The sequence below is a fragment of the Manis pentadactyla genome, chromosome 8 (assembly GCF_030020395.1).
Source record: "Manis pentadactyla isolate mManPen7 chromosome 8, mManPen7.hap1, whole genome shotgun sequence".
NCBI lineage: Eukaryota > Metazoa > Chordata > Mammalia > Pholidota > Manidae > Manis > Manis pentadactyla.
In genome coordinates, this window is record NC_080026.1 from 125,016,189 (window position 1) to 125,038,324 (window position 22,136).

General features: G+C 36.6%; 1 protein-coding gene across 2 annotated transcripts in view; it reads left to right on the forward strand.

Annotated features, from left to right (window-relative positions):
- The window catches only part of TDRD1 (tudor domain containing 1), a 59,693-nt gene that overhangs the window by 31,836 nt on the left and 5,721 nt on the right, over nt 1-22,136 (forward strand). Inside the window, exons 6-22 of one of the 2 annotated variants that reach the window (XM_057506358.1) lie at nt 580-685; nt 1,403-1,466; nt 2,248-2,352; nt 2,569-2,751; nt 3,803-3,946; nt 4,489-4,660; nt 5,736-5,822; nt 7,279-7,446; nt 7,569-7,676; nt 8,592-8,762; nt 8,858-9,097; nt 9,484-9,621; nt 12,041-12,151; nt 12,866-13,036; nt 14,598-14,873; nt 15,413-15,532; nt 19,324-19,440. In XM_057506358.1, coding sequence (XP_057362341.1) covers nt 580-685; nt 1,403-1,466; nt 2,248-2,352; nt 2,569-2,751; nt 3,803-3,946; nt 4,489-4,660; nt 5,736-5,822; nt 7,279-7,446; nt 7,569-7,676; nt 8,592-8,762; nt 8,858-9,097; nt 9,484-9,621; nt 12,041-12,151; nt 12,866-13,036; nt 14,598-14,873; nt 15,413-15,532; nt 19,324-19,440 — 2,481 coding nt within the window. The remainder of the gene's footprint in view (nt 1-579; nt 686-1,402; nt 1,467-2,247; nt 2,353-2,568; nt 2,752-3,802; nt 3,947-4,488; nt 4,661-5,735; nt 5,823-7,278; nt 7,447-7,568; nt 7,677-8,591; nt 8,763-8,857; nt 9,098-9,483; nt 9,622-12,040; nt 12,152-12,865; nt 13,037-14,597; nt 14,874-15,412; nt 15,533-19,323; nt 19,441-22,136) is intronic. The other variant, XM_057506359.1, reaches the window with a different exon arrangement.

Here is a 22,136-nt window from a genome sequence, read left to right on the forward strand (position 1 = left end):
ATTGCCAGTGATCTCGAGCATTTTCCATGTGCTTACTGCTTTTTTTTTTTTGGTCTATTACATTTATAGAGTAGGCGTTTAGGGCCAGCCTGGTTTTGTTCTTATTTATGTGTTTTTTAGATAACTTTTTTTTTTCTGCCTGGATTCTGGTAGGATATTTGTAATACTTTATTTTCAAATATTTGGTTTTTCTTGGTGTGATTCCCTTAATTTTTGTTTAGTATTTTTTAAAGGCACAAGGTAAGCCGTGTCAGAGTCTGTGCACAAATCTGTTCTCAGCATCACAAATTTACTATTTCCTTTGATTGTTCTTGTGTTCTGGGCTCTACTTTACAGAAGTCAGTTACGTTTTCAGTCCTCCCTCTCATTTTCTGCTTTGTACTCCTCTTTATATGCATTTTGAGGGAACTTTGGAAGTTTTATCTTAACATCTAATCATAAACAGCATAATCCTCTTCAAATAATCTTGGTGTGACTAAGAGAATGGTGTTTGATGTGTCTGGTCTTGGAAAATGTCTTGCTTTTGGCAACAAATACCTGGAATAAGGCATTGATGCTGTTCTGGGTTGTGTTCTGTAGGACCACTGAGGTGTTCCCAGTGCAAGCAGACATACTATTGCTCCAGAGCATGCCAGAGAGAAGACTGGTCAGCACACAGCATTGTGTGCAAACCTGTTCAGAAAAAGTAAGTGTATGTGATTTTTTAATTCATTAGAGAGTATAAAAACATTTTTTTTCTCTCATAATGATCAAATGAGGTAAGCTGGACATAACTCTGCAGAATTTGTTACTTTTTACTTATTTAAATATTGAGGTATATATTACAGAGTATACAGATCTGAATTGAACAGCTCTACAAACTTAGAAGTTTTCATGAATATGAACTAGATAGTATATATTAAAAATTAGAACCTTAAATGAGTTTGTTTTTAATAATTAGGGCTTAAAAATGCCTTACTTTTAATCATACATACTTTTCCTGAATTTTAACAAAGTAGAGCTCTTACAGTGCGTTTTGAATTGTGATTTTAAAATTCATAAATGTTACTTGCATTGTATTTACCAGTTTGTAAATAGTTTCACCTGTGTAACCTCATTTGCTCTTCAAAACTGTTTAGGTAATAGAACAATTACCTACATTTTACAGATAAGAAAACTGAGGTTGGGAGATGGTGCCCATCTCTCTACGTAGGTGGCTTTTGGAAGTAGCACACCTGTGCACATGGTGGATATTGCATAACCAGCATTGGGTGATTTTACCTTGGTACTACTGTGATTCTCTCTGGAAGAAGCTGTTTTGCTCTTTCTGGATTTTGTTGACTAAGAATTTAACATAATTGTAGCCCCTAGTATTATTTGGCTATATACTATAAGTATTATATAATCAGTTGCTTTATTTCAGTTTCCACAAACTTGAAGATAATAAATCACCTTTTGAAACGAAGAACATGGAAGTGAAAAGTGAGGTATGATATACTTATTCTTTTCCTTTAGAGTAATTTTTGATTGACTCCCCGTTATTGAATTGAGAAGACTTAAGCTAACTGAAGTACTTCTGACTTATTTGTACATTTCACCAGCATTTTATTTAAAAACAAAGTTGTACACCCTAGTTAGTGATCAATTTGGTGACTAGTGGGGGTCGCCAAGAATTGTTTATGCCCAGCTGTTTTCCAAAAAGAACTTGAGGTGGCTGTGTCTCTATGTAAAATCATTTGGACGACTGAGAGTTCCTTCTTTGTAGTCCCTGGATGTACATGTTGACTAGCTTTGTGTACTGGGTTCTGATAGGGCCCTGCTACCTAAGGAACATTCTTTCTGTTAATACCTTCCCTTTAGATAACTACATGGGCTAATGCATTGGTTGTATCCAACTCATATTTACAAATTTTTAGTCTTTTCTAGCTGGTCCTAGCATCTACTTTCCAAAAAAACCTGACTTACTCAAATACTAATTCCTATAAAAATGTTAACCAGGGAAAACTTAAAACACTACACCCCAATCTCCACTGCCTTTTTAAAAAATAAAGTCAACATTATCAACACTATCGTGTCCTGGTTTTTGGGTGGTGACAGTGTGTGTGGACAGTGGGTTTTAGTAACTCTTGAAGAAGGTGTACACTATTTCTCCATTCTCTTATTCAAGCCTAAGAGTCAAGCTAGTTTGGCCTCAGATTTAGCAGATTGTGGCCACAGTATCATTGAAACATGCTTGTAAGTAACTCAGTTATGTGTTTTTCAAACCAGAGTGACTCCCCACTTGGAATTACTAAAGAAGTAGCTATTTGGACTGATAAAATAATGTTTTCTGATTTGAGAAGTCTACAGCTCAGTAAAACCATGAAAATAAAGGTATTTGTTGTTTAATTTCCATACTCCTGTTGATTTTAATTACCTTGTTTCCTATTTTTAATTTGTTTGTAAGATAGCTACAAAATATAACTGATGAAATTGGTAAAGATGGCAAAAACTGTCTACAGCAGTTTTTGTATCTCGTTACAAAGCTTTGAGAAATTCACATTGGCTTGTGTTCTCAGTGAAGTATTGTATCTTTTCTATCTTTGAAAGGGTACAGTTACTGAATTCAAACATCCAAATGACTTTCATGTGCAGTTACATTCTTCAGAAGTTTTAGAATACATGAACCAGCTCTCTGCCAGCTTAAAGGAAATATATACAAATACGGTGCATGAAGATGGTTACATTCCTGTTAAGGGGGAAGTTTGTGTTGCCAAGTACACTGTGGACCAGGTAAGCCCTAATTAAATGAATTATTTAATATGATTATGTAATTTACTTTGGTCATGTTAAAGGAACAGGAGCTTATAATGATGCCTTGGATGTCATAAAGCAAGACTCTGCTCTCACACCTGTTTCTCTCCCTCAGGCAGTGTTCTAGTAGACTCGGTTATGTGCTCCCTGCCCTAGCCCTCTCCAGTTCCTTCATGGGCTCCTCAGTTGTCGGCTACAGACTGATCGTGTTTATTTGTGTAGATGAGGCCTTAGTGGTCATAGAGTCTACTTGGCTAGAATAGCCTGGGAATAGTTGTGGTATTCAGTTGTCCTTAGTAGACAAATCTAGGGGTTTCTTGGCTAGATTCTTAGAAAAAGAGCTGTGAACTGCATGCCTCACAACGGAGCAGTGCCGTACCTTTACATGTTCTGTAGGTTGGCTGAGCGTTTTTTTTTTGAGAGGGCATCTCTCATATTTATTGATCAAATGGTTGTTAACAACAATAAAATTCTGTATAGGGGACTCAATGCATAGTCATTAATCAACCCCAAGCCTCTATCTCAACAGTCTCCAATCTTCTGAAGCATAACAAACAAGTTCTTAGATGGTGAACAAGGTCTTACATAGTGAATAAGTTCTTACATGGTGAACAGTGCAAGGGCAGTCATATCACAGAAACTTTCGGTTTTGATCACGCATCATGAACTATAAACAATCAAGTCAGATATGATTATTCGTTTGATTTTTATACTTGATTTATATGTGAGTCCCACATTTCTCCCTTATTATTATTATTATTTTTAATAAAATGCTGAAGTGGTAGGTAGATGCAAGATAAAGGTAGAAAACATAATTTAGTGCTGTAAGAGGGCAAATGTAGATGAACAGGTCTGTGCCTATAGACTAAGTATTAATCCAAGCTAGACAAGGGCAATAAAACATCCATGGATGCAGAAGATTTCTCTCAAAACGGGGGTGAGGTTCTAAGCCTCCCCTGGCTGAGCGTTTTTAAACCTAAGAATGTGGAATGCCCTTCTGAAGCAGAACACCATTATGTTTCACTTTCAGACCTGGAACAGAGTGAAAATTCAAGACGTTGATATGCCACAGAAGAAGGCACAAGTCTTATACATTGATTATGGAAATGAAGAAATAATTCCAGTAAACAGGATTCATCAGCTGAAGAAAAACATTGACTTGTTTCCTCCTTGTGTGAGTCTCTTTTGCTTTCTAAATTCCTAATAGTGTCCCAAAGGATCTGTTTTTAATGTTGTGGGCACACTATTTGCTTGTTCTATTCTGCTGTGGTTACTATGAAGTACCACCTATTGGTATATCATTTATTATGTAAATAAATATTCTTGCCTTTCTTGGCTTCATTGAGTAGGCCTTCTTTAGTTATGTACTACATCAGGTGAGAAACAGCATTTTTAGGGACATCTTACCAATATGCTTTTTTAAAATTATTATTTCTACATTTATTTTGTTATTTGGAAGCGTCCAAAATGTATGTGTAACTGACTGATAGTTATTACTTTTTCTCAAGCTTTAAGTCCCCAAAGGAAAAGCACTGTGGATAGGGTACTGAGAGAGACAGGCACTTACATGTAAAATTGTTTTTCTGGTTAGTATTTGAAGCTTTTTAATGAATTTTCATCATGGAATATATTGTCTTTAAAATATCTTCATGTAATTAATTGGAAAAAGTCATTTTCAACTAACAATATTTTTATTAACTTAATAAAATCTTGCAGGCCATAAAATGCTTTGTGGCCAATGTTATCCCAGCAGAGGGGAATTGGAGTGATGATTGTATCAAAACTATTAAATCACTGTTAATGGAGCATTGCTGCTTTATAAAGATTGTTGACATCTCAGAAGAGGAAGTGGTTTCCTTTGCTGTGGATGTTACGCTGCCAAGTTCAGGTAAGATCTGAATATTTCTACCTTTTTAACGGCGCACATGTGATATTTAGTCTCTACCTATTAGAGAAGAAATAGAAACGTGGAGTGAGGCCAAGCAAGCTGCGGTCTGTAATCATTCAGATCATGGTGGAAAGGATGGCTTCGGCCCTGCTCTTGGGAGTGACAGCTTGTCAGCGAGACATGGCACAAATTCCTAGAATTGGGTGGATAAAAAGGCTAGATCTGGGTTTAGTACAGAGAGAACTAAGTGTTACCCTTTCACTGTAGCCGTTGTAGTATCTATTCCTGGTTTCTATTCACTCACTGAGAAAAACTCATGAGTTTTCCATCCTTGTCAGTGTTTTTTCTTTGAACAGCCTTCACAGAACTGTATTGGTTAGCAGTGAGACAATAAATACTTAGTGTTTAAGTTGTGGCAATGAAAACATTTAGGAATCCTGTTTCCCCTTCTGGCTTTATATGTGTTTGAAAAGTGACTTCTTACACTTCTTACAGCTTGCTTATAATTGCCTCTCAGTTTGCAAGGTGGGTGTTAGTCTTCTGCTTTAAGAGGAGATCGATTTGTGACTTGGTAGAAAATTCAGTTAATCCTGTTGTGAAATTAAGTCTAATATCTTTTTTCTTTGCCATGTTTCATGTCATGATTTGAGATTTTGGATTCTATTTTAGGAAACTTGAGGTTTATGTCTATTCTGGCTAATCCTTGTGTCACCCCTACTTTATGCCTGAGAAAATAGTAGTTTTGTGTGTTAAATTTATTTTTCTTAGAAACAGTGGTCATTCTTAAGAATTTCAGTGAGGTGGTAACTAAATCTTCCATGTTATTTGGAATTTCGAAGTGAAATATTTTCATTAAACTTTCTTTCATGTGATAATGGGAATTTTGCCTTGACTTTTAAAGCTGAGGATTAGTAAACTCTGTTTTGTACATAGAAACTGAACCGGTAAGAAATATGCCAGTGTATTAATATCTAAAATCTCTATGTGGTTAAGACTCATTTGTTTCATATTTATGCTTTTCCTTTAATATTTGGTATAACATCTCAGTGGAGGTACATTTTCTTAATACTTTTAGGAAAACTGTTAGACCATGTACTCATAGAAATGGGATATGGCTTGAAATCCAAGGGACAAGATTCTAAGAAGCAAAGTGCAGATCCAGGTGAGAATACAGATTAATACTGAAGAGTATAGACTCTGTCATATTTAATGGAAATGATAATCATCCTATAAACCTTACGTAAGAAAGATGGTAAGTTTTGTTTGGCAGCATATTGTTTCAGTCTCAGACTTCCTTGCCTGTTTTTCCCTTCCCTGGCTTCCATATTATCCTTGGCATGATAATTCTCAGAGATTATCAAGTACTAAATGTCATGATTCTTTAGGGTGAGGGATTTTTAGCAAACATTTCCTTAGTTTAATTAGTTTTTCTTCCTTATTCAGGTATTCCAGCAATAATAAATAGGGCTATAACATTCTGTTATGGTAAGATGGGCTTTCTTTAATTTTTTACTAAGTTAAATGTGTATATAGTTTTTCATTTAGTCTAATGAGGACCAAACAATTTTGCTGTCAGCATTCTGCTTTCTTGTTGCATAGTCTTACGTGTTGGTTTTTTGTAATGTTTTCTCCTTTGCTCCTTTGCCATTTACTTCGGGTATAGACATACTCCACCATCTGTCGCTCACTTCACCCAGAGGCGACTGTCTCATCAATGGTGCAGTGATGGGTGCATCCTGTCCCGTAACACACGTGACTTATCCTTAAGTCTGCTTACCCCTCACCTCCCATTGGTTGCCAGATCTTTATTGATGCTTCCTAAATATCCTTTGTATATATCTTTTTCTTTCTTTTAAAAAAAAAATCTACCTTTTTACCCCGAATTCAGGAATCCTTATCATTCGTGGATTATTGTAACAACCTTCTAATTTTATCTTTTTTCTCCTGCCTGTGTTCTTGCAGTTCTGCCTCTAAAACAGAGGTCTTGGTATGACAGGTTTGCTGAAAAGCTTTCAGTAGTTCTTTGCCAACTAGGGAAGAAAACCAAACAGTACTGCTCTCATAGTAGTCATGGTTGAAACTGTAAATGTTGGAAGTGTCATAGGGAGAGTGTGGAGTGAAGTAAAATGGTGAGGGAGATAAACCTGGGGCCTTACAACACCAAGTGAAGCTGTGATGGGAGGGATGGGAAGGAATGACTTCCAGGAGGGAGTTGTCAGTAATAACAAATGTTACAAAGGAATACCGTGGAAGGAACAAAAATCCACTGAGCAGTATTGACCCCTCTAAGGATTACAGTGGTGCCTTCTTGGAGAATGTTCTGTGGGCAGTACAGACACCTGCGGAAGAGATTGTAAAACAGTGTGGTAGGGGGAAGTGCAGCGTGCGACAGGAACACTGTGGTAGGGCGCCAGCCCATATTTGGAGAGAAGCCTTTTCAAAGCGACACCAACACTGAGCAGGAAAGAGTAAGGCCAGTGGCAGGTTGGAGTGAGTCCCAGGAAAAAAGAACAGCATGGGTTAAGGCCTGCAGGTGTCGAAAGAGCAGATTGGGTCCGAAAAACTGAGAAATTGGGTTAACGAAACCAAAATGGCTAATTTTTCTGTTTCCCGATAAGGTGACCTTCAAGATGCTGGAAAAATAACAGGTGAAAACCAAATTGTTGTAGATAGAAATGACCTCATCCCCAAAGTGTTAACCGTGAATGTAGGGGATGAGTTTTGTGGTGTGGTTGCCCACGTTCAGACTCCAGAAGACTTCTTTTGTCAGCAGCTACAAAGTGGACGTAAGTAAATTTTTTTTGAAGTATTTTATCTTGATATCATAAATCAAGAGACTTGACATGCAAAAAAGAAGATAATGTATAGATTTGTATTTCTTTATTTAAGATGTGATCTGTATTTACAGATAAGCTCGCTGAACTTCAGGCATCCCTTAGTGAGTACTGCGGTCAAGTGTCTCCACGCTCCGATTTTTATCCAGCTGTTGGTGATATCTGTTGTGCTCAATTCTTGGGTAAGGAATGAAAGTACTACTGAATTTTTTACTTACAATTAAGTAAAAACAAATGAAACAGAATCTTCAGTTTGCACTGGATGGCTGCATTTGGAGTTTTGAGTATTAAAGTACACCCACCAATCAAGTTTTTAAAATAATATGTCCAGTTAAGTTGAACCAAAATATGTAAGGGAGGAGGGCCTCTGGATGTTGGCTGATGGTGGTAAAGGATGTTTTCATTGTTTTATCAGCCCTTTAGTTTTTGGAGACTGGTACAGATAAGTCTGTTTACATCAGCATGCAAATAGCCCCCTCAGGCTGTTTGCCTCCTAGGGTCACGTCTTCACCAGTTTTCTCTGGAAGAGGGAGAAGGCCTGCAAGCCCAGAGCCACCTTGGCACAGCCTGTGTCGCAGCACAGGGCTCCCCTGGTGGTGACCGGGTTCAGGTATTCTCTTCTGAAGGGAGGCCAGCGGACTCCCTGGAGGGGAGGTACAAGTAGGCCCCCAGTAACTGATTGCTTGGTTGGTGGAGTCTGGTTGACTTACACTGCGAGGAAGTCTGAAGTTAGCCCTGCTTGATGCTCAGCAAATGGTTCGTGTATTGATCAAGATCTTGTGGATTCATTCACATGACTAAGACATGTTCTCTGTCCTAAGGAGTTAACCGTCTACTAGGGAGACAAAGCATGTAAGTAAATAATGACAGCATACGACACGAGTTGCCTGGTAAGTTGTGATTAAAGGTGATATTTTAGGAGTTGAAAGTGTCTGGTAAGCAAAAGTAATAACATTGAATAAGCATACATTCTTCATTAAAGCGTGTTATACTGTAGTAAAATGTAGAGATACAAATGACTATCTCTAAATTTGTGAGGAAAAGTTTTTGTTTATATCTACATTAGAAACTCATTTGAGACTCTTGCCTTTTTTCAGAGGATGATCAGTGGTACCGGGCCTCCATTTTGGCTTATGCTTCTGAAAAATCTGTGCTGGTTGGATATGTAGACTATGGAAACTTTGAAATCCTTAGCTTGACAAGACTTTGTCCTATAACCCCGAAGTTGTTGGAATTGCCAATGCAAGCTGTAAAGTGTGTGTTGGCAGGTATGAAATTTTTACCTTGGTGGGTATTAGGAGCTAAATTTGTAAATGCTTGTTATAAGAAATATTTTAATGACCTTTTAAAAATTCTTTGTTAGGAGTAAAGCCATCATTAGGAATTTGGACTCCAGAAGCTAATTTTCTGATGAAAAAAATTGTACAGAACAAGATGATCACAGTGAAAGTGGCAGACAAGTTGGAAAACAGCTCCGTGGTGGAGCTTAGAGATATATCTGTGACGCCTAACATCAGCGTCAGTAAAGTTCTCATAGACGCAGGCTTTGCTGTGGGTGAAGAGCGTGTGATGGAAAAACCCAGTGACGTAAAAGAAGCCAGTGGTAAGTAAAATATCTACCAGCTAACATCAGTGCTGGAGTTCAGATGGTATTTGTGAAATGTGTGGGTTCTTGTCCTTTCAAAAAGATTTGATGTTGAATTACTTTAATCTTTTAAAATCAAACTTAAAAAAAAATACATGTGTGTATAAATGAGTGAATTTGAGAACTGGGGAAAAAAAGATAATACTGGGTCACTAGCAGCTGAAGATTAGACAGAAATGTGAATTTGGAGTTCAGTAGGTAGTAATGATTAATTTTAACCCTAATCAACTTTCCTATAAAGTCACTAGGAGAATCATTGGAAATTCTTCAAAAAAGCACATTCCTTAGTGACCCCCCCCCCACTCTGGCCTTTTGTTTTGCAAAATGTTCATTTATTTTCGCAGTCCTCTTAGCTACAGAAGCAAAACTAAATCCATTGACATGGACCTGGGTTAAGCTTGCTGTTGACCAAACAGTAGATGTCGTGGTCTGTACGTTGTACAGTCCTGGAGAATTCTACTGCCATGTGCTGGGAGAGGATGGTAAGCTGGCCTGTCTCATTTATTCCTTTTTACAAATATGTTGCCATAGATAATAACTTTGGATGAGTTTACTGAGTGATAAAAGTAGTGTCTTTCAGGAAGGGCCAAGTGGGTATTTGTACTTCAAAGAAGGATTTGGCTGTACTTGGTTGCCTTTTATTCCATTTAAGCCATTATTCCTATTTTCAACAATCTTTATGTTTAAACGAATTTAGATTTCACAGAATGTCTCAAATTCATTTTTGAAAATTAAATTTAATTCTTGATTCCACTGAAGCATAACACACATGTGGAGAAGGGCACAAATAACAGAACAGCCTAAGTTACCACAAAAATCAAAACATGGGTAGCATATACCTAGGTCAGGAAGTAAAGTTTAATACCTGTAACCCAGAAGTTGCCTTTATGTCTCCTCCTATCACCACACCTTCTTTAAAAAGCAGATACCGTTCTACTTTCTAACAGCATAGATGGTTTTGTCCTGGCTTTGAACTTTATATAAATGGAATCGTATGGTATGCATATTCTTCTGTGCCTTGTTGCTGTTTTCATACTGTTTGACTGTTTGTGAGATTGGTCTGGTCCATCATTTTTACAAGTAGCTCTAGCTAGTGTTTTTGTTGCTGCAGTGTGTTCTGCGGCATTGATGTACTGCAATGTATTAGTCCTTTCCACAGTTGCACATTCAGGTTGTTTCTGGTTCTGAGCTATTATAAAATGATGTTGGTATGAACATACAATTCTCATGCAAATCTAGTACATATGTGCATGCATTTCCATTGACTGTGCACTTAGGAATGAAATTGCTGCCACATTAAAGGGTATGTGTATTTTCAGATTAGATGAATGAATGCCATTATTTTCATAGGTGATTGTACAAGCATATGGTACAAAATTCAAAAGTTACAAAAGAGTATATAGTAGAAAGTAAGTTTCCCAGTTCCTCTCAATTTTCAAAATATTTTTGAAGAAGTACTCTGTGCATGCTATATGAATGCATATATTCCTTTTTATGTATGCATAAATGGTGAAATAGTGTAAATAGTTTTTGCACTTTGCTTTTTTCTCCCATTGTGTCTCGGATATCAGCTCACTTAGTGTTTTCTCTATTTTTTTAAATACCCTTCTAATTTTGGAATAATTTCAGATTTGCAGAAAAGTTGCAGAGATGGTACAGACAGTTCCTGTATACCCTTCACTTAGCTTCCTCTGTAGTTAAAATCTTACATATTTGTGGTACATTTGTTAGAACTAAGAGCCCAGTAATGGTACATTACTATGAACTAACTCCAGACTTGGATTTCACTACATGTCCTTTTCTATTTCCACTTAATGTCTTTATTTTATTTCAGGGTCCAATCCAGGATACCACATTTGCTATTGAGTCTACATTCTTTTTCATGGTTACATGTCATTCCACTGTGTGGATTTATCCTAATTTAATTAACCTAGTTGTAGATAATTAAAATGATTAGTGTTTCCAAGCTTCTATTATGGTAACAATTCTTGTATTCTGTGATTTTATTCTGAGAGTATATCCTTGAGAGAAATCCCTAAAACCTTAGTTATTAAGTCAAAAGGATAAGTCTGCTTGTGCTTTTGAGAGCCATCAGGAGGTTGGCCAGAGGAATTCCTGCCAACAGTGTATGAGGGCGCCCATTCCCACATCATTCCCAGTAGTGTGTCTTCTTTTTTATCTTAACTAATCTGGAAGACAACAGTTATAACTTGTTGTAATTTAATTTCCATTTCTGTGAATGGACCTTTGCCACATACTTGAAAGACATTTGTTTTTCTTTAACTTCTATAGTGTTCAGATCCCTTTTACTTGACATTTTAAAGCTCTCTCTCCATGGTCTGTATCTTCCCAGCACATCTTTGGTTTTGTTTTCTTCCTTGGTAACACCTTCCTATTCTTCTGCTTTACCAAACTGCTACTAAGTGGGGTTTTTGTTTTTGTTTTTTTGCTGCTTAATATTGTGCTTTTCCTCAGAGCCATTTCTTCCATCTGGAATAACCTCTCCTTTTCTGTCAAGTGTGTCATACTTCAAATTTCTCTGTGAAACTTCTGGCACACTGAACTCACTTCTCTGAATTTGCTTAGCTGACACTGTACCACCCATTTTGTCATTACGTATCTCCTTCCAGGACAGCTTGTATGTAACTTTCTTTCTGTACAGACTTGTGCACTGCTTCCTTGTCCCCATGCAAAGCTCATGTTCTAGTATATTGATAGTAATGCCATAGTCATGTCACTGTGCCCAGAAAATTGTTGGTATGGGGTTTACTGAAGGCATTAACTAACTTAATTGTACTGTTTGTAGTAAAAAGGGAAAAGCATTTGGTATACCAACTTTAAGGGAAAATCTGTATTTGCATTAAATAAAAATATTAAGTGCTGTCTGTGTATTGTTTTCAGCTTTAAAGAAACTCAATGATTTGAACAAATTGCTAGCAGAATATTGCCAGCAGAAGTTGCCTAATGATTTTAAGGCAGAAATAGGGCAGCCTTGCTGTGCATTTTTTGCGGGTAAGTTACAGTTGGTGCAATCTTGATTTTTATTAAAACATTTTGTTTCTTGACATTCAACCCTCACTTTTTCATGTATATTTTCTTCCTGATGGTTAAGTAAATATTTCTCAAAAATCAGTTTTACATGAATGCTTTAAGATGTCATGTTTTCTTTTCTGTCCATAACAAGGAACTTCCAAATGATACTTTCTTACTTGAACGTTGTTAAACGTTTTTCAGAATTTCTGATAATATTAAAAATAAGTTCGATGATGGGAAACCTGTCACTGCAGATTCATTGTTTGTTCTGTTTGAAAATACATTTGATGAACTTAATTTCCTTACAAGTTTTTCTATGTATTTTTGTTACTTTAACAACAACAAATTAAACAATTTGTCATTTGTCAAGAGAGTATTATAAATCTTCCAGACTGTCAAATATATTCAAGTGTATTAAGTCTTACCTTCATATTCTGCTCATTGGATAGAGTATGAGTGAAGTTTTTAATTTAGATCAGATGTAAAAGTGTGTTGTGTTAAAAATTTTAGAGATATTCTAAAAATGGATTTTGAGAATTCTGGGAATTTCTGAATAAGAAACATAACAGGCATTATTTGGAGAAGAGAGCAAATTTATTAGCTAACTTTAAACAAAGGATCTTTTTCAAGGTAAAAGTTTCAAATGCTAACAGAAGGGAAATATTCTCCATTACAACTTTGTGTTAAATCTAGGTGATGGTAATTGGTATCGTGCTTTAGTCAAGAAAATCTTACCAAATGGAAATTTTAAAGTACATTTTGTGGATTATGGAAACATTGAAGAAGTTACTGTGGATGAACTCCAAATGATCCCATCAAAACTTTTAGAACTTCCATTTCAAGGGATACAGTGCTGGCTAATAGGTATGATACAGAGTAAAAAAATTTCTCAACTGTCTTCTAATATTTAGGGTACATAAGCTTCCAAGTATTAATATCTGTAGCTTTAATATTTCATGTGTATGAAAACCTGTGTCTTCTCTTGAAGACATTTTGCAGGATACCTTAAGAGCCTCAAATATTCCTACCTTTTGCCTTAGTAATGTTACTTATAATAATTTATCCCAAAGAAACAGACTTGGAATTTCACAAAGTTTACCTCTAAGGAAATTCATTACATTGCTGTTAATAATAACCAAACAACCTTAATAGCCAATCGTAGAGGACTGGTTAAATGATGTTCTGTTTAATTGCTATTGGTAATACGATTTCATAGTGTTACAAGGATTCAGTGAATATTTAGAACAGGACCAGGAACTCAAAGTTTGAGTTAAGCGTTGTTATTACACAGTAGTTAAAAAATGAAGTTATGTATGTGTTATGAAGAATTGATTTAAGTGAAGAAAGCAAGTTGCAGAAGATGCAGGGATAGAATTAGGGTTGACTTTGGAACCAACTCTGCTACCTACTAGCTGTATTTAAACTCTTCTGTGCTTCCATTTCCTCACCTGGGAAGTAATAGTACCTTTCTCAAAGAGTCATTAAAAAGAAAAAAGAAAAAATATAAAGCATTTAACAGTGCCTGGTGTTCCTCATAATAGCTATTATTTTTAAAGTTTCTTTATAAAAGAAATATGAGTGTACATGTGCATGTTTACATTTGCATGTAGAAACTGGAAGGTTGGATACCAAAATATTAATAGTGGCCGTGTCTGGAAGCATGCATGGTTTTCATTTTTTATTTTGCCTGTTTTCTATTTATTTTACACGAAGTATGTTTCAGATAATTGCTTTTAGTTACCATGATTTATGTCAGTGCACTTAAAATGTGACCCCCAGACCAGAAAGCGTCAACATGAGAACTTGTTAAAAGTGCAGATTCTCCATCCCACCGAAGACCTACTACTAAATTGGTAACTCTAGGGTGGGGCCCTGGAATCTGTTTTAATGAGCCCTCTAGGTAATTCAGATGCACACTCAAGTTTGAGAATCACTGTTAGGAAAATAGGATATAAGCAAATATTATTGAATAAAAATAATTTTTGGTTAAGTAGTTTAAAATGACATTTTGAACTTGTAATTAGAAGAATGCCCACAAAACTGAAAGTGTGTAGTTATAGACACCTTTTGCCAGTATAACTGGTGACTCATCATTGTGTATGTAATAGGACACAAGGATGACTTCTAAAAGAAAAAATAATCCTATTTTTGCCTTTTGGAAAAATGACAGGTGAAAATACACTAACGGGGAAAGTCAGAAAAGATCTTGAGCCTCCTAAAACCCTAGTAGTATATGTGCAAATACAATGTCTGTAACTCAGGCATAGAGGATGTAGCTAATGTAATGAAATATTGAAAAAAGATACTCAGAATTGCTGACCTGAATGTGGTATATATACTTGGCAAGGAGCAGGTCTTAGATACTGTTGAAGCAAAAATGTAACTGTGGCACATAATTCTTTTTCATGCTGTTCTTATTTGCCAGAAATAGAGCCTAGAAACAAACACTGGACTAACGAAGCCATAGCACGATTTCAGATGTGTGTCACAGGGATAAAACTCCAAGCCCGAGTGGTTGAAATCACTGAAAATGGAGTGGGAGTTGAGCTCACTGATCTTTCTACCTCCTACCCCAGAATAATTAGTGATGTTCTGATTGATGAACATCTGGTTTTAAGAGCTAGTTCTCCATGTAAAGACTTGGTAAATAACAGACCTGTTAATAAACATGATCTTCAAATTGACACCCCAGGGCATCAAGGTAACATTTTTAAAACATTTATTTGTAATTTAAGTTTATGTTATTCTTTGCTTTTAAAGGCTATGAGCATTTTTCTGCCCAAAATGACACATTTGTTTTCTGTAGAAATATGCATTATGGAAACACTGGGTTATCAAAGTAATTTATTGAGACATGATAGTTTTATTAAACACTGTACTCACTTTTAATGTACTTATAGTTATCGATAAGTAATTACATCCTATAGCTTGTATCATATAGCTATGTATCTCCTAGAGTTTGAGTAAAGTTTAAGAATTAAATCTACAGAAATGGAAATACACTACAGAAATACTACAGGAGCCAGGCTTCGCCTTTACAAGTTGAACTTTTTTGTAATGTCCACAAAAATCCTTCAAATTGAATAAATTATTTTGTGAAAATACCAATTTTCATTTTGAGAATTTGGGAATGTTGATAATCAGCAGTTGAATAAATTATTGAGTGAGTAAATACAGTGGTGCGAAAGAATACTAAATTTGATCTATTTCATGAGAGACCTGTGTTGGGTGTGTTTTCAGTCATCTCTCTCGCTGAGCAGTGGAGGACGAGAGAATTGCCAGTTAACAAAACCGTCCATGCAAGCATATTAGAAATCATAAATCCAAACTTGTTTTATGCTCTACCAGATGAGATGCCAGGTAAGAAACCAAAATTTGAAACATATTTATGCTTGTCTTTTTAACTGTATAAGAGAAGTGCTCATCTGAACTTAGGAAGTGAGAGGAAGAAGAGTGGTTGATGACTTTTGTTTCACCCAGCATCTTAAGAAGGAAGTGATGATAATAACACAGCAAATTTAGTTACAAAAGCACTAATGTGAACATGAAGCGCAAATGCCCTGCATCCTGCATTCAGCACTTATTCAACCTGCAGCTTTTTATAAGAAAACAGTGTCCTTATATGCTAGATAATTTCTTGTTTAAAAATGTGTACAATCTATATTGTATTTGCTACGCTAACTTTCTAAGGCCATTTGAGATAATTTGAACCAAAACTGTTCTAGATATGTTGAAAAGAGTACTTTGTAATCAGTCTATAATCATAGTGTTAGTGTATCTTAGAAACTTAGAGGAATATTTTACACTGTCCCTAATCCTGAAGAAGAGTAGCGTGAAAGTGTTGACTTGAATTTTCCTTTTTTGTTTCATGGAAGGTTACAATTAAGGAATCTCTTCAATGTGTTTGTGTTTATCCTTGTAGTGTTAGAAGGTGAGTCAGTACAAGTTGGGTGGTGGCTATTCAAAATAGTTGGCAGGTACTATAAGGTTGAATAAATGGACTTTTGTTTTGTTTTGTTTTTGTTATCATTAATCTACAATTACATGAAGAACATTATGTTTACTAGGCTCCCCCCCTTCACCAAGTCCCCCCCACAAACCCCGTTACAGTCACTGTCCATCAGCATAGTAAGATGCTGTAGAATATCACTACTCATCTTCTCTGTGTTGTACAGCCCTCCCTGTGCCCCCCACATATTATACATGCTAATTGTAATGCCTCCTTTCTTTTTCCCCACCCTTATCCCTCCCTTCCCACCCATCTTCCCCAGTCCTTTTCCCTTTGGTAACTATTAGTCCATTCTTGGGTTCTGTGATTCCGCTGCTGTTTTTCTTCCTCAGTTTTTCTTTGCTCTTATACTCCACTTACGAGTGAAATCATTTGGTACTTGTCTTTCTCCACCTGGCTTATTTCACTGAGCATAATACCCTCTAGCTCCATCCATGTTGTTGCAAATGGTAGGATTTGTTTTCTTCTTATGGCTGAATAATATTCCATTGTGTATATGTACCACCTCTTCTTTATCCTTTCATCTACTGATGGGCACTTAGGTTGCTTCCATTTCTTGGCTATTGTAAATAGCGCTGTGATAAACATAGGGGTGCATCTGTCTTTTTCAAACTGGGCTGTTGCATTCTTAGGGTAAATTCCTAGAAGTGGAATTCCTGGGTGAAATGGTGTTTTTATTTTGAGCTTTTTGAGGAACCTCCATACTGCTTTCCACAATTGTTGAACTAATTTACATTCCCACCAGCAGTGTAGGAGGGTTCCCCTTTCTCTGCAACCTTGCCAACATTTGTTGTTGTTTGTCTTCTGGATGGTGGCGATCCTTACTGGTGTGAGGCGATATCTCATTGTGGTTTTAATTTGCATTTCTCTTATGACTAGCGATGTGGAGCATCTTTTCATGTGTCTGTTGGCCATCTGAATTTCTTCTTTGGAAAACTGTCTGTTCAGCTCCTCTGCCCATTTTTTAATTGGATTATTTGCTTTTTGTTTGTTGAGGTGTGTGAGCTCTTTATATATTTTGGATGTCAACCCTTTATCGGATCTGTCATTTATGAATATATTCTCCCATACTATAGGGTACCTTTTTGTTCTATTGATGGTGTCCTTTGCTGTACAGAAGCTTTTCAGCTTGATACAGTCCCACTTGTTCATTTTTGCTTATGCTTCCCTTGCCCGGGAAGATATGTTCATGAAGAAGTCACTCATGTTTATGTCCAAGAGATTTTTGCCTATGTATTTTTCTAAGAGTTTTATAGTTTCATGACTTACATTCAGGTCTTTGATCCATTTTGAATTTACTTTTGTATATGGGGTTAGACAGTGATCCAGTTTCATTCTCTTACATGTAGCTGTCCAGTTTTGCCAGCACCATCTGTTGAAGAGACTGTCATTTCCCCATTGTATGTCCATGACTCATATCATATATTAATTGACCATATATGTTTGGGTTAATGTTTGGAGTCTCTGTTCTGTTCCACTGGTCTGTGGCTCTGTTCTTGTGCCAGTACCAAATTGTCCTGATTACTGTGGCTTTGTAGTAGAGCTTGAAGTTGGGGAGCGAGATCCCCCCACTTTATTCTTCCTTCTCAGGATTGCTTTGGCTGTTCGGAGTCTTTGGTATTTCCATATGAATTTTTTAACTGTTTGTTCCAGTTTGTTGAAGAATGCTGTTGGTAATTTGATAGGGATTGTGCCAAATCTGTATATTGCTTTGGGCAGGATGGCCATTTTGACGATATTAATTCTTCCTAGCCAGGAGCATGGGATGAGTTTCCATTTGTTAGTGTCCTCTTTAATTTCTCTTAAGAGTGTCTTATAGTTTTCAGGGTATAGGTCTTTCACTTCCTTGGTTAGGTTTATTCCTAGGTATTTTATTCTTTTTGATGCAATTGTGAATGGAGTTGTTTTCCTGATTTCTCTTTCTATTAGTTCATTGTTAGTGTATAGGAAAGCCACAGATTTCTGTGTTAATTTTGTATCCTGCAACTTTGTTGAATTCCGATATTAGTTCTAGTAGTTTTGCAGTGGAGTCTTTAGGGATTTTTATGTACAATATCATGTCATCTGCAAATAGTGACAGTTTAACTTCTTTACCAATCTGGATTCCTTGTATTTCTTTGTTTTGTCTAATTGCCATGGCTAGGACCTCCAGTACTATGTTAAATAACAGTGGAGAGAGTGGGCATCCTTGTCTTGTTCCCAATCTCAGAGGAAAAGCTTTCAGCTTCTCACCGTTCAGTATGATGTTGGCTGTGGGTTTATCATATATGGCCTTTATTATGTTGAGGTACTTGCCCTCTATGCCCATTTTGCTGAGAGTTTTTATCATGAATGGATGTTGAATTTTGTCAAATGCTTTTTCAGCATCTATGGAGATGATCATGTGGTTTTTGTCCTTCTTTTCATTTCTGTGGTGGATGATGTTGATGGATTTTCGAATGTGTACCATCCTTGCATCCCTGGGATGAATCCCACTTGGTCATGGTGTATGATCCTTTTCATGTATTTTTGAATTCGGTTTTTGCTAATATTTTGTTAAGTATTTTTGCATCTACGTTCATCAGGGATATTGGTCTGTAGTTTTCTTTTTTGGTGGGGTCTTTGCCTGGTTTTGGTATTAGGGTGATGTTGGCTTCATAGAATGAGTTTGGGAGTATTCCCTCCTCTTCTATTTTTTGGAAAACTTTAAGGAGAATGGGTATTATTGAATAAATGGACTTTTATTTCAGGTAGTCAAACCAAGAACTGTGGTGATACCAATAAACTTCAGTATTACAAAGAACCCTCTTTAATCCATATAGTGGAAAGTAATTAGCTATAACATACTGTGAGAAGTACAATGAACAGCTGTAAAAATGCAGCCTTCATAGGTTTTCTTGGGTTTTCCTGAGGGAACACGGTAGTGTAACTACCCCATCAAGAAGTTAGCCTACCAGAGAAGCCCACTCCTCCTGTTTTCTCCTAGTATTGCATCCCTTCTGCACAAAGTTCCCAGTAGTGCTTTTATTTTTTAAACATAAATGTACATTTTAATCAACACAGGTTCTTTTGAGTGATTAGGTTTGTTATTATTTTGTGTACATTTAAACAGTAACACTGACAATTTCTTCACAAAAGATTGCTTTTTATTTATGTATTTTAGCAAATAGGGAAAAACTGTGGATATTAACATCTGAATTGTTAGAATATTGCAATGCTCAGAAAAGTCGATCGTTGTATAGACCAAGAGTTGGAGACGCATGCTGTGCCAAGTACACAAGTAAGATTCTTTTAGGTAAAATATTAAAAAGGAAAATATTTTGTCCTCTCTCACATGAGATATGTGGATTTTAATACTTTAGATGCATAATTCTTTTGGTTAGAGAAATTAAGAAAAGCAAGGTGACAGGTTTAATAAGTTGGGGTCACAGCTTTTTTGTTCCATAGTCAATTATTTTGAGACAAGAATATAGGTAGATACCTACAAATATGTCAGTAGTTCTAAATAACTTCTAATTATACTTTATATTTGCAAATAATTTAAAGAACTCTATGAACATACTACAAAAGGAATAAAATGCCTTAGAATTTTATCTCATTTCAGACTCATCAGATTGGTGTACTTTAATCATTATCCTGTTGTTTAACATTGCACATTAACAGATTTCTTTTGCTAACATAAATAACACTTGTAGTGTATATTGAGCAGAAATTTTGGTAACTATAAATACTTTAGGATGAATTTGGGGGCTTGGATTTGTGAATCACTGAATGTATGTTTGCCTTGTAAGTTCTCAAAGCTTATTGCTTCGAGAGGCATCTTGGAGAAAGAAATGCCCATATGTGTCAAAGTTTGTGAGCGGGCCAGTTTCATCATCCCCCTGCCAACAATGAATTTAAAATGCTTGGTCTGTGCCCAAATAGTGTTCATTTTTAAATTTAGATTTACAGTTTGAAAATGTATTACATTTTTATTTTTCTTTCATATGACAAATGAATCTACACTTTCCCACCCTTTCTTCTCAATAGAAATAAGGCATAGTTTTTAGTTAGATAAATGTTCTCGTTACTTTTGTTAGGACTGCATAAACACCATTCACAGCATACCCCAGTAAGATACTGTTCTGCACATCTCTCTTCTGCAGCCTTTTTTGTTGTTGGTAGTGTTTGTTCTCCATATCTTCACTAATTCTCTCCAGTTCTCTACAGTAGTGTGGCTCCTCTCAGTGAACACTTCATGTATTTATCAACCTGTAGCATATTGGAGGCATCTTCAGCCTTCTGACCTGCTTCTGTCTAGACTGCTTGTCTGAATGACCTGCTCTGTCATGCTAGAATCTGTCCTTCACCATCATGCTGGGAAGGGTTTCCACTCCACCTCCCTTTGTTTCTTGGATTTTTCTCCCACCTCACCCTAGTCTAGATTTCTCCTTTCCCTCATCTCACTAGTTTTCTGGATCCCTTCACTTCGAATATGCTCTAAATATTTGGGTATATCCCCATTCTCCAGAAGCTGAAAAGAGGTGCATGTAAGGTACATAAATTCTTTGTTACCTCCTATGTTTAAAAAAGTCTTTATTCTACCCTTGTAGTAAATTGATGGCTTGCCTCCACATAGAATTCCAGGTTGGAAATCATCTCTCCCTTAATTCTGAAGGCATTACGTCTGTTGTCTTTTAGTCATTGGTGTTGCTGGTCAAGAAATAGATATTGTTTGGATTCTCCAAACTTTGTACATACTTTTTTTTCCTTGTGAACTTTGAGTAATCTCTTTGTCTCATGTTTTGAAATTTATGATGTGACTTAATGTTGGTTTTCTTTTCACCATTGTGCTTGGGTAGGTGGTGGGGAAGCAAAGGAGCACCTCAGTTTGCACATCAAATCCCCAAATCCCAAGGCTTAATAATTGGTGCTACCCATTCAAACGTAAGAGTAAAGATGGACCTTAGGGTAGGCACTAATCCAGAAATTCATAAGCTTCAGTTTCAAGAAATTTTCCTGGATTTTTTTATTCCCTTCTTTCATTTTCTGTTCTTTTAGGAACTCCAAGTATTGTAATGCTGGGCTTGAAGTCTTCTCTGCTTTTTAAATTTCCTCTTTTCTCCTTCATCTTTCTTGTTCAGTTTTTAAAGAGATTTCCTCAGTTTTGAGTATCTCATTTCAGATACCACATTTTTAGTTTTCAAGAGCTTTCTTGTTAAGAGTGTGTTCTCAGTGCTGTTCTTGGTCCAAGGATGGAAGGTCATTTCTCTGAGAATGTTAATATCATTCTTGCAGTTGTCATTTTTTTCTCTCTGCTTCCTTAAGTTATATTTGTTTTGGTCTTCTCTTTCATGTTGAAGGCTTTCTTCAAATGTCTGGTGCTCCTTTGCTGTTCACCTAGGTGGGGCCTTAAGAAGTTAACTGAAAGTTCCTTTGTGTGTGGACAGAGCTGGTTCCCCTGGTGGCCTCAGTGTAGGGTGGTCCGGCTCCGTCATCTTGCTGGGGACTCCTCATCCTGGAATCTTGAAGCGCCTTCATGTGGGAGGGCTGGGATGGCGGTCTCCTGCCTGGAGTGTGCAGCTTGCCCGACAGTGTTTCTGGTAAACTTCCTCCTCTGCTCTGCCTTTGTGTTCCTAGTCGTCCATAGTCTGGCCTGCTTCACCCTCTGGAGAAGGAGCCTCTAGTTGTCTGCCCTTGGGTAGGTGCAATTGCCTGGAAAGCGGGAGGGCATTCTAAGCTTTATTAACACTTACTAATATAAAACTGATCATTCTCTTTAGCAACTTTAAAAATAAGTATTGTGTTTAAATGTTTATAAACTAATGTCTTTTCAGATGGCTTGAGAAATAATTCTGCTTCCTTTACCCAGTCCTCATTTTCAGCTCCATCTTTACTCTTAATGTTTGAGTGGGTAGCACCAATAATTAAGCCTTGGGATTTGGGGATTTGAGGTGCAAAGTGAGATGCTCTTTGCTTCCCTGCTGCCAGCTATGG